The sequence below is a fragment of the Crocodylus porosus genome, unplaced genomic scaffold (genome assembly GCF_001723895.1).
Source record: "Crocodylus porosus isolate Cpor-Errol unplaced genomic scaffold, CroPor_comp1, whole genome shotgun sequence".
Classification (NCBI taxonomy): Eukaryota; Metazoa; Chordata; order Crocodylia; family Crocodylidae; genus Crocodylus; species Crocodylus porosus.
In genome coordinates, this window is record NW_017728886.1 from 26772924 (window position 1) to 26792065 (window position 19142).

Below are 19142 nucleotides of genomic sequence, written 5' to 3' on the forward strand. Positions count from 1 at the left end.
GTGCGTGTGTGTATGTGCATATGTGTACGTGGGGTGGAATGTGGGTGTATAGTAGGGTGTGGAGGAGGGGTTTGTGAGAGGGTGTGGGAGGTGTGGGAACCCCCTACAATCCCCCCATGTCATAGCAGCAGGTGGGGGCGCTCAGGGTGCAGGTGCTTGGCAGGGTACGGCTCTGGTAGCTCTGGCCAGTCCTGCACATCACGGCGAGGGGTGCATCCTCTGCTGGGCAGCCTGTGTCGCTGACACTCCCTGCACTTGCTGGGCATGGGAAGGAAGCCCTGCATGCTGGAGCTGGCTGCCTTCCCCACCCCCCCAGCGGAAGGCACCTGGGGCTTCCCTCCCTTGCTGTGCAGCCCCAGCAGGAAGGCAGTTGGTTCCAGCAAGTGGAGCTTCCATCCCATGCCCAACAAGTGCAAGAACCATACGGATGTGCAGGGAGTACTGACAATACAGACAATGTGCAGTGCTGTGCACCACCAGATGCCTGCACCAGGCACGAGTGCCCTGAGTGCCTCCACCTGCTGCTGCTGCCACCAGCTGCTTGGGCTATGTACCATGGCGGCAGTGCGGCAGGGTCCCCACACCCCACACCCTCCCTCACACCCACATGCTGCCCAGCTGAGCTCCGCGCTGCCGCTGTCCTCCTGGGTGCAGGCTCCACGCTACCACCAGCCGCAGCCCCACATTTCACGCTCCTGCTCACCTGCAGCCTTGTCCCCATTCCTGCTGCTTCCTTACCTGCTACTCAAAGCCAGCAGGAAATGGAGGAAGCCGAGCAGGTTCTCAGGGGCTGCAGCAGTGTTAGCAGCAGCCCCACCCAGAAGTTGTGTGCTGATGGGGCTGGACCCTTCCACCCACAATGGTAGGAGCGAGGTGCAATAGGGTACATTTGGGGTGTGTATATACGTGGGTGCCTCACTCTCACCCTCATAGGAAGAAGGTCTGGGTGGGCACACATACAACTGACAGGTTGTCTGCATACCAGATTGAGAACCGCTGGACTAGACCTACAGAGATCCCTTCCAGCCCCACTTCTCTGTGATTCTATTACTAAGGAGCCTTTAAATGAACAGTGAAATGTGCACACTATTCAGATTCCCCTTAGGCAATGATCTCTCAAAGCCCAGACTAACTTTTTTGTATGGCTGCAATTTGGTGACACTTATTTAAATAAAACTTTGCATTTATGAATAACAAGAATTAAAAAATGGAAACTGCCTCCAAGGATCTCCTCAACTTCTGATTACTGGCATGATGCCCTTTTCCAGGAAATGATCTCTTCCTGCAATGGGTGGTGTAAACTCTGGGTATAGTACCAAGCATCTTTGCACTGACAGCAGGGATGCATCAAAAGAGTTGCAATTAAGGCCCATGCAGAATTCTGCAGTGCTTACAAGACTGAAAGCTTGTGTGCACTTAAATGAGTCTGTCAGTTCAGTTATACCAACAAACCTCCTCCTGGAAATGCAGTTTTATTCAGCAAATGTTCGTTTGTCAACATAGGTTAAGCCAAATCCCTGAAGAAGATAAGCCATACCAGTAAAAGAACATTTTTGCTGGAAGCTCTGCTAGCAATAATAGCTATATCTCAGTAGGGGTGTTACTTTTTTCTCTGCACTCCTCTCAAACTCCCAACACATTTAAGCAAAGCCCGACAGGTGAAAGAAAAAAGGAAGAAAAAAGAGGGAGAAACTCTCTAGCTAGAAAAAAATAGCATACTAATTAGAATGCCATTACTCCTTCAGCTATTAACACAGCAAGCAGCCACCTACTTAGTTGATGGCTGAGGCCATCCCTTCTAAGCATATTTACTCAGAATCCTATCAACACAAAATGGAGTCACCTGTGCAAATACAAAGTTACTCAGCAAAGTTGCTCACTATTATAGAAGTGTAAACCCTGAATAACTTCACTGATTTGCTTGCGTTCCTGAGATGAAATGCTTGAGCTGAAACTCTGCTGCTGCCAGAAAAGAAAAAATCCTCCCATCAACAACTGCCTCCATTTAGTCCTAGAACTTGATCAGTTCTTAAAGTCATTAAGGGGGAAAAAAAGCCTGATTTAAGAGGCATGTTTTACTTACAGTGTAGGGCAATAATCCCAAACCTACAGTGTTTCCTGTGTCCACTTTCCACATGAGCTTCAACAGGAGTGCAGGAAACTGCTTTTTGTAGGATAAGGTCCCATTAAAGTGCAATAAAAACTAAATGCAGAAGACTTGCAGGTTGAAGACAGAAATGGCAGTTACTAATACAAGACTTCTGAAAACAAAGTTCTCCTTGCAAAAAACTCTAATGAAAAATATCCCTGACTGCCTTTCCTATCCTGACCAGACCAAACAAGTCACATTGCTTAAGTATCAGACTTCAAATGCATGTATGTACTTTACTATCCCATCTTTACCCTGCAGCCCTTGCAAAAAACGAGAATTTTTTTTTACTTTAACTTTAATATCGGAAATGCTAAGACTGCTTTCACTTGTTTTCATCAAAGGATTCAAACAGAATCATGGTCACTGAGGTTGATAAAGCTACTAATACAGCGTTGTTCCCACAAACTTGTCAGAAGCTTAAGAATTTTGTGGTGTTGGATGACCTGACTTCCTTTACTGCAGTGATGCTACTGTGTATGTGCATGAGATTTCTCTACTCATAATAGGTGGTGAGGCAGTAACAGAAAAGATCAGTTTGTTAAAAGAGTCAGTCAGCTGTTTACATTCTTGAATTACATATGGGTTTGAACAGACTGAACAAAGACTGAACTAGGTATAGGTATTTCCTTCCTATAAAGTAATGAACTTAGTAATTAAATTATTTAGTATACAGATGTCCAAATGGCAGCCTGCAATCTGCATGCTGTCCACAAGGGATTAATTTGTGGCCTCCCTAGACTCCCACCCAGCCACTGCTCCCAGACTGGTCTGAGTCCAGGTTTCCCCTCCTCCTGCTTCCTGGACCCTCCCTCCATTGAGGGGCATGGCAGTACAATCCACAGCTTGGAGAGTGGAGAAGCGGGTCAGGGGCCTGTACATTAGGGCTGTCCAAAGCTTCGGTAGCCAATTTGATTTGGAGGAGATTCAGCCCAATTTGGGGACCAAATCTCCGAATCAGAATCAAATTGGGAGACCAATTAAAAGCTCTGAATAGACTTGAAGCATCCGAATTGATTTGGAAAAGATTCAGAAAAGATTTAGCCACTTCAAAGATTCTGCCATAGCCTAAACAGGCAGCTGAGATAGCTGCCTCCAGCTGGTAAGTCTGTTCGGGTTGGCAGACGGAGGGATAGAGATTGGGGCTCTCCAGTCAGGCCACGGAGGCGCATTACTCAGGGAGGGGAGCGGGGGGGTGCAGGATGTGGGATGGCAGCACTAGGACAGTGGGCTCTGCCCTGCTACCGCTTGCCCAGCCGGAGCTGGAGCTGGGGGCAAGATGAGGGCACAGCTCGCTCCAGGCGGAAGGGGGCAAGCGGCAGCAGGGCAGAGCCCCAACTCCCAGCACTGATGCAGGTGCAATCAGAGTGGGGGCTATGCCCTGCTGCTGCATTGCACACCCCCCCCCCCAATACCAGCTGGGTAAGCAGCAGTAGGTCATAGTCTCCAGGGCTCCCCCTGCCGGGGCAGAGGCAGGCACAGCTGGAGGAGCCACGGCAGAAGACTCCATGGCTGCCCTGCCCGGCCCTAACTTTCTGGCACTTAAAAAAAACCTCTGCATTCACCGGCTCTGGCAGCGGCGACTGGGGCCTCCGAAGGCTCATGGCAGAGCCCTCCCATGTAATGCGGGGCAGTGGGAGGCAGCAGGGATCATCCCCCCCACCAGCTTGGCACCCGCACAGCAGCTGCTCCATGGCACGGGTGCAGCATGGCTCAGTAGGGTGCCACACACTGTCTGGGAGCTGGGGCAGCTCCAGTAGTCAGCTGGAACTAGGCTGGGGCTGGGCTGGGCAGGGCAGCCATAGGGGCTTCTCCAGTGGCTCCCCCTGTCTGGGGAGAGGCAGGCATGACCGGATGAGTCGCAGAAGAACTTACAGTTGCCTCGCTACACCTGCCTCTCCCCAGCTGAACCGCATCACCGAATCTCTCCAAATCAACACCAAATCTTCCAAAGCCAATTCAGCCGAATCCATTTGGGACAGTGATCTGAATCTCCAAATCAACCAAATCCGAATCTAATACTTCCCTATTCACAAAGGCCTACTGTATATGTAGCACTTTGCAGGGGGAGTACTTGCATATAAGGGCAGGTGAGGGAGTGGACTGCACATGTATAGATGATGCAGCAGTTCGAAGGGGAGAGGAAAAGCAGTGCAGTCCAGTGCAGCATAGTGTGGGGGAGAATCCATGTGCAGCATAGTACAAGAGGGGGAGCTGGGGACACCTGGCCCATGCTGCTGTGACATGGCTTACAGCCTCCAGCCACTTACAAATTGAACAGCTCTGATCCGATATATTTACTTCAATGCATGAAATGCATTAATCCAAAACTAACCTAATACCTCCAAAAAGAAAAATATGCTCTGTTGATTGGAATTAATTTACAAAATCCCAAGAGAATTTTTAGATAAAAATACATTGCTCTCAGTTACATTTTTCCCACATGTAACACCATAATAAAGATGGCTTGTTTTTACCATAAAGGAAGTGACAACCATAAACTTACACTGTCAGCACAGCAAAGCTTCTGGACAAGGTCTTCCATTGGAATGGTAGGGTGCTGATAATCGGGAATTGACGTCTCATCCAATGCTTGACCCAATGACTGCCTTGGGGTTAAAGTAAAGAGTCTTGACTTAAATGGAATCCCAGGTACTGACGAACCTGCTATTTGTGCAACATCCTGAAGTGAACCTACACTCTCTTTTTCAGAAAATTCTACCATGGCATGATGACCCTAAAGCAATAAAAATTGACAAGACATGGTAAGATATACAGACATGTACAAAGTCTAGCCAATTAAATTAATATTACTGCTACACCAGTCCAGGTGACTATCTATAAATTACATACTAATTCCCACGTTTATGCCTGTTGCACACGTTTCCACAAGATAACAAAGAAAAAACATTGAAGATATGGCATTTGGGACAGAGTATTAAACCCCAAAATAATTTAGTAAACACATACTTATCTTTGCTGCTATCAGATTTATAAAACAGATAGTTGCATCAGTATATTTCATCATTAGGGCAGCAGACTGAATTGTGTGAAAGTTATTGATTCTAGACTGCAGCCCAAGAGGGTGACCTACAATGTTATTATGGGCATTATCATGGGAATGAAAATCAAATCTTGACACAAAAATTGGAGGAGACACTAAAAATCCTTATTTCAAGAACTGTAAAACTTAGGAGATAATACATACACACTACATCAAAGACACTCTAATACTGACAGCAAAGCTTTGGGAGTGTTCACATTTTAAGCCCAAGAGGCATCAGAATCCTACTTTCTTGCCACTTCTGCCATACAGAGCAAGGGTTCTGTTGCCACCGGCAACCAACAGAAGATGCACACAGACACTCCCACACCTTCAGCTGTTCATACACCATTTTGCTGCCATTCGCCATTCAGTGGCTGGGGTTTCAGAAGATGTTTCACTTTCTGGTAGCAGAGCTGTTGGGCAAAGCCATCAGGAAAGCATAAATACAAGCACTCTAGCAGTGGCAGCTGCTGGTTACTGCCAGAACTTCCCACTGTCAGTTCAGGAAAGCATAGACACTCTAAGCTAGAGGTATTCAACCTTCTGACCCAGCAAGCCAAGTAAGTGGCATGAAGCTGGTCCACAGGCCAGATCCAGGGTGGGATCAGTCTGTAGGCATGATCCGCTACACTGGATCCATCCACAGAGAAACACCATGCACCATAACAATTGATGCTTCCACTGCTCCCCCACTGCCAAATTTCCGGACTCGCAGGGAGCCCCATGGACTAGAGGACATGGCCCTGCAGTCCACAAGTTGAGCACCACTGGTCTAAGCTATGGAAACTAGCCCACAAACTGACACTACTTTTTGCTGGAATCTGGTTCCAGCAATAGATTTTAGCTTATAGTATTCCCAACTACTTACATGACCTTTATAAAAGAAGTAGCTGTTAATTCTTCCGTGATGGGACAAATACTGGAGAATACTTTTCTTACTGATTCCAGTTGGGTAGCTAATTAAAACAGTTTTTTGTGCTTGTTCTAATCCTTCTGCTTGCACCTCAGTAAATGTCTTGATTCTAGCACTGACTTCAGAATCTGTATGGAGAGGAAAAATAAAGTAAACATTCCCTGTAAATGAAAGCATTGATTTTAAACAGATTTTGATAGTTGGATGTTAAGGATCTTACAGAACCCAATATTTAATATCAAAGTTATTCCTTTCAATCACCTCGTATGAAACATTCACATACATTTCCCTGGATACTGTACAATTGTTTTACTTGTTTATTGTTTTTCTCTCTGCCCCTTTGTGGAAGGAACTCCCCATGGCTTGACCTGGTGATTTGAAAGGGACCATGTGACACTCAAAACTGTCACTGCACTGGTATGTAAGTGTAGGTGAATTTTACCTACAAATATTTTGTTAGAAGAATAAAGAATAAGTAAGGGAGCAGAAGACAGTACCAGATTCCCCCAAAAGTTTGCTACTATGCTGAATTTACTTAGCTCATTTGCTATTCATTTATAGAGATCTTAGCATACAAAAGAGTACTCTTTTGCAGATGGTGCCCACAACTAGGAACAGGGCACGCATTACCTCTACCAGAAAACTCTTCCATGCCTGTCCCACTGAAAAAGCAAATGTTGCATTTATGCAATTTACATACAACAGGCTCTTACACCCAACCTACCCTGAAATCTAGAGCTTGCACCTTCAAAGAAGCACAACACTCACTTCTCTTTTTCCAGCTCTTTCCCTCCTCCCCAAAGGACTCTGCCTAACATTATATTTTCACTTGCTTATCACAGCCTGCTGCTGGCTTGTAGCTTCTGCCAGAGCCTGGGATCATGTATACACGACTTTGAGTACATGCAGGAGGCAAAAAAAAGTACATATACAGATCCTCAGGTGTGCTGTGGGCTTTGCTTGCACCAGCTCAGGTCCTTCTGGGAAAAAGTGACTACGCTACTAGAGGCCTCCCCCAGAACCCCTGCCTAAACACAGACCTAACACCCAGAGTCCTGCAATTTCTCACCAGTGCCAGAAGGTGAGTGATGAGCGGTGCTGCCCAGTGTACGATAATTACTGTAGCTGTACAATAATTTCAACCCTTGTGCAATGTACAATTGATAATGGTAAAACCAAAACATATGATAATTGCTGAAGCAGCTCACGGATGCAACATACACAAAGCCCAAGTCACTCTCAGGGAGCGTGAACTGAACTGAACTGAACTGACTTCCCAGTTTGCCTCAGCACCTTCTTACCACCGCTTTTCTCAAAATAAAGAAATGCTTCAACTTCAATGATGCACTTCTCCCTCCCTTCCCCCCTCCCTCCCTGGCGACCAATAGTGAGCAATATGAGGTCAGTGAGAAAACGTGTTTGCCTATTTTCTCAGTGCGACAGATTTTCAGCATTAGCATCATTTTGAGACAATCATTTCATATTTCAGGCCCAGCAGCATTGGTGCCGAGGAGGCCCCGTGGAAAGCAGGGCCCACGCCTGCCCGCACAGCCCTGCTCCCCTCGCTGGGCGGCGGATGCTTCGGGCGGGCCCGGCCGCCCTCTATCTGTCTCCCTCCCTCCCTCACACACCTGCTTCCTCGCCACCAGCGGCCTGCGACTGCCCCTGCACCACGACTTCGGTGGAGATGCGCCGGGCCTGACCGTGGCCCGGGCCCCGCGTGGCAGGGAAACGGGGCCGGCACCGCAGCAATGGCGGCAGCCACCACATCGGAGCAGCCATAGCTGTGGGGAGGAGGCGCAGTGCGCAGGTGCCAGCCGAGCGTGTACGGCGCGGCTCGAGGGTCAAGCCTCGCCTAGTTGCGCGCGGCTCTGGCAGGAGTTGGGGAGGGCGCTGCTGGGCAGCGACGGGAGCATGGGATCAAGCCGGAGCCTGGGAAGCGTCGTGCCCCGCTGCGGGCTTACAACGCAAGACTGGCTCTGGTCTTTTTTTGTCATCCAAACAGGAGGGGCAGCTAAGAGCTAGCACTTCCTAAGGGGGATCGGGTCTGGCAAGGGGCACCTCGAGTATGTAGGGGTTGGGAGCCCGGCTCTAGGTCCGGAGTAAAGCCCTGACCCTGGGACTGCTGTGGGTCATAAAGCCAAGCCAGCGTGTGAAGGCATGGAGCACCGGGCCCCAAGTAGTGTCCCTGAGGCCCATGCTGCACAGTCCTTTGCAATAAATCTAGACCCACCACATGTGTAAAGTGATTATCACACAAGAAAAATGACTTTCCAGCTATAAAAAAGTGCCAACCAACTATAAAGTTAGTGCTTGAGAATGTGTGACAACTCCAGTGCTGTGGCAAGGAAGTTTGGCTCCTGGGGCAAAGCCCTCAGTGGCAGCCTACCCTCGCCCAGGGGATGCTTGCCCAGGAGTGCACGCAGTGCCAAGAGAAACCCTCCCCCAGTCCCCATGACCCCCCAAGCGAGCCGCTCACAGCTCCATCCCATGCTCTGTGCCGGCACGTCAGCGCATGTTGGCGCCCCTTTGCTTCAGCGCCCAGGGCAGTCACCCCACTGGCCTTCCCTCCCCCCCCTGCCCCCACCCTTACCCCTTTGCTACACATCTTGGAGGACATGTTTAGTTACTATTTAGGTGTGGACAGAGTAGTGTTTGAAGCTCCTTAGAGATCTCTGAAATGCTTGAAAGGGCAAGCGGGCAGGTATACACACCCTTTAAAATAGGGGTGGGCAATTATTTTGGGTGAAGGGCAGCTTACTGAGTAATGTCAAGTCATCAAGGGAGGCATGACAGGCAGCCAGGGGCAGATAAATATTAATTTTCTAAATTTTTTAGGGGGCCCAGGGGCTGGATAGGATGGCTTGGTGGGTTGCATTTTGCCCACCCCTGCTTTAAAGTGTTCTGAAATTGGTGGAAACACTCTAAAAAGAACCCTGAAGAGAACACATGCTATTTTGGAGCACTTCCTGTTTCATGTGTGCACGTGACACTTCCCAGAGTGCATCAGAGGACAGCTTCATCTTCCAGCATCCCACTGATCTATGTTCCCCCAACCCCAGGAAGACAAGGGAGAAAGTGGGGCAGACTGTCCGTAAGTGCTCTCCTGTGGGCTCTGCCTTCACTCTCTCAGGGCCCCTGCCTTAGGAGACTAGAGACCCACCCCCAACTCCTTTGGAGGGGGTGGAGGGAAGGGAAAATAGGGGGTGCTTTTGGGAAAGCAGAGGCAGAGCACACAGAACATTGAGTGACCGTCATACTTACCAATTTGCAATTTGGAGATTATACCGACTGTTCTGTAGTATCTTAACATTTACAGATTAGCATGTTTGTAGACAAAGAATTATATAGAAGAATCTGAGACTGGGCGCATCTACATGAATGCTGAATGCACAGTAGCCTAATAACACTGTGCAGTAGTGTGCCAGGCAAAAACCGTGTTAACACTCTACTGTGCAGTAGTATTAGGCTGCTGCACAGTAAGCATCACTCAAAACCCACGTGCTGGCACTACTGCACAGTAACTTTAGTTAGTACTTTGCATTTAGATTTGTTCTTACATGGGGTATGTGACTAGAACTTTCAGTCTTCTCCACCTGTCTATAAAAACTATGTTTTTCCTCCAGAATTGTATGGCAGGTTCTTCATAAATGCACTGATGAGCTAAGGAGAGAAACTCAACTTCCTGTGAGGCTGGTCTAAAAAAGAAAATGATCTTATTAAACTTAATAGTGCGCTTAAGAAAATTAACAACTGCACTAGTTCTTTAACAATAATATCTAAGGTCTGCCTGTATAAGAGCTACTATATAATTAAAGATGTGTTATTCAAACTCATCCGCCCACCCTAAATCTCTGTTTATTTCACCCCTCCCTATTTGCTAGCATTCATTCTTCCTTTTATTTCCTTTCCCACTGCCTGTGTTTCTCCCAAGGTCCCTTCTTGAATGTCCTCTTATTTCTTTCTTCCTCTCATCTTTACACTTTCTTCTTGCACTTCAAAGAGATCTTTCTTTGATGGCATATCAAGTGCAGTGATTCTCAACCAGGGTGCCACAGCACCATGGGGTGATTTGAGTTCCTTTCAAGGATATAGCAGGTGCTATGCAGTGTTAGTACTGCTGGTGTGCAACCATGATTCACAGGATAAACCCAGAGATTTTAGGCAAGAATTCATAGCATTAAAAACATTCTGCTCTGCTGTGGTTTGTCTGGATTCTTTGCACCAGAAGAATTGCTCTATAATTTTTCTGTAGTTAAAAACAAAGTGAAAAGTAAGAGCTCGCATTTTCTGGAGGCTGCCTTGAGCCAAACAGCGGGTGCCAAGTCTGAAAAAGTTGGGACCACTAAAGTAGTCTGATCAAATAGTACATAAATAAAACAAGACAAACTTTCTGAGGTGAAGATTTGAATTTCAGTTAATTTATCATCTTTCCTTCTGAGGACTGGAACCACGTTCATCTGCATGTACACAGGGCCAAGTCCACTCTTAACGGTATTTTGTAATGCATTAATAAATAGGAATGGCCTAGATCAGGGGTGTCAAATTCATTTTGCCCTTAGGCCAGATTTGGGCTGCAGGGACAGATGCAGACCCACCTCTGGGGGTGGGGTGAGCAGCAGAAGGGACAGGCAAGTAGCAGAAAGTGGCAGGGCCAGCAGTGGCAGGGTAAGGCAGCCCCCCTGCCAACAGGGCTCCATACCCAAATTCCGTGGCTCCTTCCAGAACTGCCCAGGCCAGATTCAGGCAATGGGCTGTGTCTGACACCACTGGTCTCTAACTCAAGACTCCCTCCTGTTCTTGTTCACAGGTCCCTCTCCCCACACTGTTGTGCTCATTTCATTCAGCCTCCCCAGCAGAGGCCTGGGTGTGGGCCTTTGTTGATACAGTTAACAAAGCTATTTAAAGGTGGCTGCTAGAGGTCCCATATGCAAGCAAATCTTTTCCTTCACTGTTTCTTTAACCCATTCTTTTCCCCTTGTGTAAGTTAGCCAGAGGGGAAACTGAGGCATGCAACATTATTGCAACTTAAATACAGTTTGCACAGAAAGATTACAATAAAGCCCACAGCACATCACAAGGGGTTTAATTCCAATTGCCTATATGTACTGAAAAGAAGAAACACTGAAGTTTAGAGTGGATTCTTGGCTTCCCTGAGGACAACAAGCCTTCAGTCACCAGCATTTTACGTAGAATGTTTATAGCTATAAATATATGGAAAATATCACTCTGAGCTCATTAACGTGACCAGGCTCAGTCATCACTTACAAAACATGTAACACTTACATGACATGCTGGAGGAAGTGGTTTTGGTGGTCCTTCTAATAGAAGTACTCAATAGAAAAGAGGGTGTTAAGTGGTACTGTGCTGCAAAGCTGCTATGTAGAGAAGATGTAAAATGTAGCCCTGCACATTTGTTTGGAGAGTTTGCTTCATGACGCGCTGTTTTATTTTAATCTTGTATCTGTTTTACAAGTTATCTTGTTTTTATTCTAAACTGCTCTAAGCCTTTTGGGGGAAGATAACATATACATCTAATAAATGAAATAAAATGGATTTTGCAGCAATTACAACGCTCACATCCAAAACTAAAGACCGCGAGTCCCTCTACCAAATTATATTTGGTCAACTCCAAAAACAGCTTTGCCTGTTGTAACACCTAATTTTTTGATGCTCTGCCAGATAGTGGAACCCACAGCTCTGAGTTACCAGCTCAGACTCCCTGTGCAACACAAGAGAGAATTAAGTACCTGACTGGGAGTCACAGGAGCCAGTAATGTTAGTCATATCAACTAGCCAGCAGGAAATGCCAAACAAATGAGAGGGCCCTTGCTTAAGTAACTGGGAGGTGAGAAACCTGTATGCAAATCCTGAAATTTTGGGATTTGAAAACTAATGTCTTCAAAAGGGAGATCACCCACATCTCTGGAGCGCTTTTGTTCATGAGCTGTAGGGTCACTCTCACTTTTTTGCTTTCTCTCTGGCCTAAGAAATGGTTACTTTTTTATATGTCCTAGAATAGCTTTAACCAGAATGACTGGAAAAAAGACTCACCCCAGCTTAGGGATCTGGTATGGGATATAAGAGGCTCCCTGTCCCAAGTCAGGGCAAGCTGGCATTTGAAAACATCTCTCATGTCTCTGTAGACAACTTTGTGTGTGTGTGTGTGTGGGGGGGGTGTTATTCTTTCTCACTGTAAACCTCAACCCACATTCCCTTCCCTGTTGTTTTCTTCACTGTTCCAAAGCAATAGTTGAAGCCCCAGCCCTGTGCACCCTTTCCCCGCCCCAATAAGAGGAGAATCTTTAGCATTGGGCAGGTCTGTTTGCTTCTCCTGAGTTACAAACTGGTAGGCGTACATCCAGAGGCCCTGACCCCTTAGAGATGGCAACCACCTTTAGCATGGAGTGGACTTCCCTAGCCTTTAGCCTGCCTGCCTTTCTCTGGAGCTACAGGTGTCCCCCTCCACAGGCAAATGCTCTTTGGAGTAGACCACTGGCTCAGCCTTGCGGGCTCGGGAAGTGGGGTGCTGCCTGGATTGGGCCCCGCAGTCAAAGCAGGTGGGACGAGTCTGTGCCAAGGCCCTGAACAGCTCCAAGGTGCCCGTGCTCTTGGTGCCTTCTTTTGCATGGCCGCTGGCAGAGACCCTCCTGCAAGTGCACCAAGGGCCAGGCCGCAGCTGAGCAGGGAGGGATGAAAATCTCGGTGCTGGACTCGGGTGCCGAAAGCCCAGATCCAGCGGGATTTAGGCGCCTAACTAGAAGCGACGGATCCCTGTGGCTCTGGCTTGAAGGCCCCGGCGCCAGTGCCCGCCCCTCAGCCGGGCTCTGCCCTGCCCAGGAGGCGAGGGGCCGCGCCGGGGAGTGCGGAGTTCCCGGCGCTTGCACTAGGCAGCGGTTCCTGTAAAGGCAAACAGAAACCGGCGGCGGCGGCGGGAGGTGCCTGCCCCGGGTGAGTCACGGCCGGGCGGCGCTCCCTGCGCCCGCCCCGCCGAGTTTCCGAGCGGCGCGGCAGAGCGGGCGCTCGCTGAGGCGCAGGGCGCAGCCGGCCCGACCGCGACCCCGGGCGCGTCGCGTCGCGTCGCGGCAGGTACCGGGGAGCCGGGGCGGGAGGCTGCGGGGGGCGGGTCCCGGGGACCCCGGCCCCGGCTCGTCTCAGCCCCTCTTCTGGCTCCGGCGGAGCCGGACAAGCCCGGCCGGAGCGTGGAGGGCTGAGCGGGGCGTGCGCGGCACCGGGCACCGCGCGGGGGGTCTCTCGAGGCTCCAGTCTTCACCGATATTTAAACAGGTGCTCCTGGGATAGATGGCCGTCTGCCTGTATAGATAAATATATCTGTGTTTGTGTGTGTGCACACGCCAGACACACACGCATGTGTGTTCTGTGTGTTACAGGATTGCCAGCTCCCAGGATTTTCAGCGTTGTTCTTAAAGTCTGGGCCTTGGGACTGTGAAAAACTTGGCTCTTTCCTTCTATTATATATATTCTTTTTACAGTCCTAAAGCACAGATTTTAAGACCAATGCCAAAAAATCATGAGAGGTGGCAATACTAGTAACTCTTTCTCTCAGTACCTATTTAAGTATCTGTCAAGACTGGCCTGGCCTACCCCGTGAAGACTGAGGGACTTCTTGGGAGAACTCTATATAAGGAATTGGATATATGTTGGAATATGTATATAGGTAGTGGGATATAGCTATGTCCAGATTGCCAGAGTCTTGATAGGTACTTAAATAGGTGCTAATAGAATATGCATATGTATAGATCTATCTATATGTCTATGTACATATCTCTATGTGTGTGTGTATATAAATAAAATAGAGAGAGAGAGAGAGAGGTCTATCTATATAGATCTATATAAATTGATACAGATATATCTGGATAGAGGTATGAGCAGACCTGTCCCTTTGGAGGGGGAGTGAATCGGGGCAGCTGCCCGGGGCCGGGTGCTTTGGTGATATCCTATTCCATCTGTTAGCACCCCATGGACAGTGCTGTACTGGCCCTGCTGGCTCTGTGCTCCAGCCACCCCCACCCCACAGACCATGCACAGGCTGATATGCCCCAAGCCCTATGCACCTTTAGGGTCAGCTCTGGGTATGAATTCACGTGAATATATATATGGGTGTGTATATAATACATGCGCACCCCCTCCCCCATAGGTGATATTCTATTAGCACCTATTTAAGTGTCTGTGAAGACTTTGGCCTAGCCTATACCTTGAGTTATCTGTTTAGCTCAGGTACTTTAGTTTGAAACTTCTTGCATTAGAAGAGGAGTGGGAAGGAACATCACAGGGTGGAGGAAACTTTCTCTCAAGCTAGGTGAAGTCCCCCTCAGAGGAGCATTGACATAATGTTCAAAGGCTGACTTTGCTGACACTTGCAACTCAAGCTAGCAAGGCAAAGCAGAATTCCAGCTGACAGACCCGGATAGAGCCAGTAACTTTTCAACCTCCTACTGAACAACGTGAGCACTCTTCTGTAGAAGGCCTCTTGATTCTCCATAGGGCTATGTTTACAATAATTAAACTGAATGTTGAAGGTCATGTTGTTGAAGGAGTCCTGCTGCAGTGACATCAGGGAATTGGCTGTGAGGAGCAGTACTAAAATTCTGTTAAAGCTGTCCCTCCCTGTCTCTTACATGGGGGTTTTCTGCAGGAGAAATTGTTATTATTCATCACATAGGATGTGTTCAGCTATGGAATGAAAGCATTGTCCTTCAGATCTTACTCTGCTGCAACTGTCTCTCTACCTCTGTTTTGCTGGAGCTGTCTGACCACAGGCTAACGGAGCTGTTGTGTGAATACATACATGGAAAATTCTTTCTTGAGATCTTAAAGACTAAAGGTTTTCCCCTTCCTTGTGACAGTGTTTTGCAGAACTTGGTGCACTAGCCTTCCTCCAGACACTTTTCTTTTCTTTGGTGGTATTTTTCAAGGCCTGCAATTATCTTACTGTGAAAGCATTTAAAGGAAAAATACCAGCTCCGTTCCTTTATTTATAGCTGATGGCTGGTTAAACAAGAACAGATATAGTATTTATATGTGTTTACACTAAGCTAGTTAGTTTGCAGTACAGGGCCTGAACCATGCAAAAAATCTTGTATCAGTTTGGGATTCCAGGAATATTTTTTTAATACCTGGAAGAAAAAAAAAAAGATGTCAAGGTAACAATAACATTTCCTTGGCTGAAAACTACCCATGACAAAAAACTCTTTGACTTGCCGGTGGCTCATGTGATGTTGGTTGAGCAATGACGTGATTGGAGGAAGAGTTTTTCCTTTTCTTAAACTTCAGTCAGCTGACTAACGCATGCTTTTTTTTCTTTTTTTTTGCTTTTGTAGATAAAAGCAGAATTGTAATTAGAAACACAAAAACTATTTACAGGGCCTTGATTGCTATGTATATTAGGAAAACACTGAATGAAAGTGGCTAAGATTTGTTTCTCATATTGTGCATCCAAATACTGCTTTAACTGCAGCTAAGGAGGCTTAGCAGGAAAAATTAATTCACCAGTGGCAAGTAGATGCTTTTCTTGTTAAGGGTCATCTATGAGCCACTGACAGCTGAAGGGTCATATATGAGCCACTGACAGCTGACACTGACTCTCTTTTTAAAGAAAAATGTAAACCTCATTCTGATTAAACAGCCTTCCACACATGAAATCATGTTGTGTTTCTTTCTTCCTGTGTGAACAAACTTTAGCTGTCCATGCTGTTTTGAGCAGGAGAAGAATAAAATCAGTGAATATTTTGGTCATTTTCATTTGAGCCCTGTGGGCAGAAGTGAATGGCTTGAGAAGCAGGTTGAGTACAGTGCTGTGATTTGGGGAGCAAAACAGAGGCAAGCGTGGAATAGATCACAATAGAAGGTTGGTGGAAAGTTCTCTCTAGCATGTTATCATGGCTAAGTGTCAGTAGCTGTTTGAGTCAAGTTTGCGTCCAGAAAAGCATAAGATTTCGGGGGGAGGGGGGAGGGTGACTTTTTTTTCTTGAGGGAAGTGTCCAAAGAGTTGCTTCTCCTCTGCCTCACATCTCAAAAGGGAGTTTCCAGTAGGAGCTGATTCTCTATTTTCCTTCCTTCCAACTTAATGACAAAAAGTCCAACACTGAAACAAATAGGAAACCTTTCTCCTGGAGAGAGGCAATACTTACTAAGTTACATAGCAGTGTTTGGGCTTGGGCATGAGAAGGTGAGGTGGAGGCCTCAGGTACAAAAGTGGAACATCTTCAATACTTTTGTCCATGCTGTTCCAGGGATGGTAATCTTCTGTATCTTATTGCTCCCTCTGCTCCATTTTAGGACTAACAATTAAGAGTATGGGGATATCTGTGCCTTCATTTGCTATAAGGTGAAGTGGTCTAGGTTGATGCCTCCTTTCTTTCCCAACCTTAGAACCAGTCCCCACAGGGGATGACAAGAAGAGGAGCATGCTACAAAGCCACCTTTTTTTTGTGCTAGAGATGAACAGTTTTTCCTGTCTTCTTGTTTCAGACTTTTTTTTCAGGACGTGGCCTGAAGCTATTAACCAGGTCAGCCACGTCACTGTATTTAGCTCTCTGCACCGCTGTTTTGACGTAAATACTCTAAGCCATGAGAAATATCTGCCAGAAAGTTTCCACATCCTCCAAGGGAGGGGAAGAAAGATAATATCTTGACCAGAAACTAAGGTCAAAAGTTCTGCATTGCCTGAAAGCCTTGGAGGAATCTTATGTCAGCTACCTGTCCTTGAGACAAGTTGCTTGTGCTTAACTGTGGATCTTTTCTCCCCATAAAGTATCACTTTCTGATTTACCTTAAGTAGGCAGCTGCATTTATTTTTGAAAAGGCCAGTGAAAGGTCTGTGAATGTGATATGTTATATAAATGTGATATGTTAGTCCATTCTGGAAAGGGAAAAGGGAAGGTCCTGTCTTCCTAGTGCTTGAATAATTCTTGGAAACCTGTAATGAAGGTTATTTTCAGGCCTACTTGGAAATGTAGGTGACAATGGTGTTTTGATTCTTGCTTTTCACTCTCTTCTCTTTTTTTCCTTCAAAAATTCCCCTAGTTTCTCAAACTTATGATAATCAGTTTTTCTTTCCATGAGAACAGTGAAGTGAATGATCATATGAGCATGGGGCACTTCTGCTCTAACACATCTTTGCAAACAGGCAATAAATAGTATTTTCAGAAGAAAATAAAGAGTACAGAGTTTTAGTGTAATTGCAGTAGCTGTGAACAAGAGCTTAAGCTGCTGGATAGTCTGACCAGACTCATTGTGGATATAAGGGGTTTTTTATGGGTTTATGAGATATAACCAGAATTAATTTCTGATAGGGGTTTATTGAAATCTGCAAAGTGGAAAGCCCCCTTTACCTAATTATTTTTATTAGTATATGAAGGAGTAAGCATACATGCATGTGTACTTCCAGTGCGAGTAAGAAGGTTCTTTGGGTTTGACTGCAGAGTACTATACTGTGGTAAAATTAGGAACATAGAACTGGAAGGGACCTTGTAGGAAACTGAGCCCAGTATCTTATATTGCAGGCCACTTTGTTATATATATTCCTTTAAGGCTCCATCTTATAAATAGTTAGGAATTTGTGGGGGAAGAAACTTATTGAAGGCTGTTCCAGAACTTTACTGTTCTGTTGGTTAGGCACCTGATTTGCAGCCTGAATTTATTCATTGCCAGTTTATATTTATTTGTTCCTGTGCCAACATTTCCTTTAAATATTATTTTCCCATCTTTGATGTTTTCTTTCCCAGTGCTCTTACAGAAGGCAACAATATCTCTTCTCAGCCTTTGTTCTGCTAATCTAAAGGAGCCAAGTTTATTTTAATTTTCTCTTATGATAGCACCCATTCCTTGATATCTTCATAGCCATTCTTTTCATCTATTCAAGGTTGAAGTCATCTTTCTTGAAAGTGCCTGACCAGAACTGCAGCTTATCTAAATAAGGTCTCATTAGTATTTTATACAGTGGCATTAATACTTCCTCCCCCTTGGCTGAAATTGTTTTGGTTGTATCATAGAATTGTATCTGCTTTTTGTATATTTGTAGTACATGATATTGGTGACTCGTGGTCGATGTGTGATCAGCTAGTACGTTCAGGCCTTTAACGTCTTCATTCATTTTTGACTGGTGAGCCCCTACTTGGTTAACAAAAATTCTTGTTGTTGGTTGTTACCCATTGCTATTGCTTCTGTCCTCAAGGTCATCTATATTTTTCTGTACGATATCCTGATCCTCTTTTATATTGTACTGATGACATATAGCTTGTAGGCATCTTCATTTCATTAATAGACTTCTACTTTCTGTGTGTAGGTTATTAATGAAAACCTTTAATAAGGTCAGTCCCAAGATGAATCCTTGGAATTTGGCTACTAACTTCCCTCCAGTTTAATACTGTTGTTCCTTTTTCATTATTGCTGATTGCATTTCTCTACTAGTCTTTTCCTATGTACATTATGGTTCTTTTGCCAATCCCCATCTACTCAAACTTTTATAATTGTTGGGTTTTAGGACAGGGGTCGACAACCTCTTGTATGCTGGAGTGTGGCATGTGAAGGCATTTTGCTTGGCATGCATGCCTTGAGGAGGATGGTGGGGGAGCCACAAGGGGCCTGAGCCTTGTTGTAGCAGCCCCGGTCCCTTCTTCGCTGTCTGCACCAAGGCACAACTGCTGCCAGCAACGAGCTGGGTGGGGGCTCCACAGACCCTGGTGCAGCCGCTTGCAGCCTCCAGGCTGGCTGCCGCAGCTGGCTGGGGCTCTGGGCAGGCCCCTATTGTCAACCATGGAGCCTGGATTGTTGCAACATACGGTGGGGAGGCTGCAACGAGCTGCACTGGGGTTCATGGAACCCCAGCTTGGCTCCTTGCCAGTGATGGGCGCATAAGTGCTTTGGGGTAGAAGGCGGGGAAGGGGCCAGGGCTGCGCTGCCACAAGGATTGCACCCCAAGTGGCTTCTCTGCCGTCTTCCCCTGGCATGCCAGCATCTTCCAAGTCGAGGGTATGGCTGTTTTTGGTACTCCTTCCCAAAAACCTTGCCAA

At 46.6% G+C, this 19142-nt stretch overlaps 2 protein-coding genes across 3 annotated transcripts in view; one reads left to right on the top strand and one right to left on the bottom strand.

The window, feature by feature from the left end:
- The window catches only part of MTPAP (mitochondrial poly(A) polymerase), a 32499-nt gene extending 24594 nt beyond the window's left edge, over window positions 1–7905 (bottom strand). The window contains exons 1-3 of the mRNA XM_019531338.1: window positions 7740–7905; window positions 6064–6236; window positions 4656–4886 (exon numbers count right to left, since the gene is read on the bottom strand). Of these exons, the coding sequence (XP_019386883.1) occupies window positions 4656–4886; window positions 6064–6236; window positions 7740–7890 (555 nt within the window). The 5' untranslated portion in view covers window positions 7891–7905. The remainder of the gene's footprint in view (window positions 1–4655; window positions 4887–6063; window positions 6237–7739) is intronic.
- A 5087-nt stretch (window positions 7906–12992) lies between these two features.
- MAP3K8 (mitogen-activated protein kinase kinase kinase 8) overlaps window positions 12993–19142 on the top strand; it is a 26137-nt gene continuing 19987 nt past the window's right edge. The window contains exon 1 of one of the 2 annotated variants that reach the window (XM_019531349.1): window positions 12993–13059. The gene's annotated coding sequence lies outside the window, so the exon portion shown is untranslated. Of the gene's footprint in view, window positions 13060–13111; window positions 13198–19142 lie in introns of those variants that run through there. The other variant, XM_019531356.1, reaches the window with a different exon arrangement.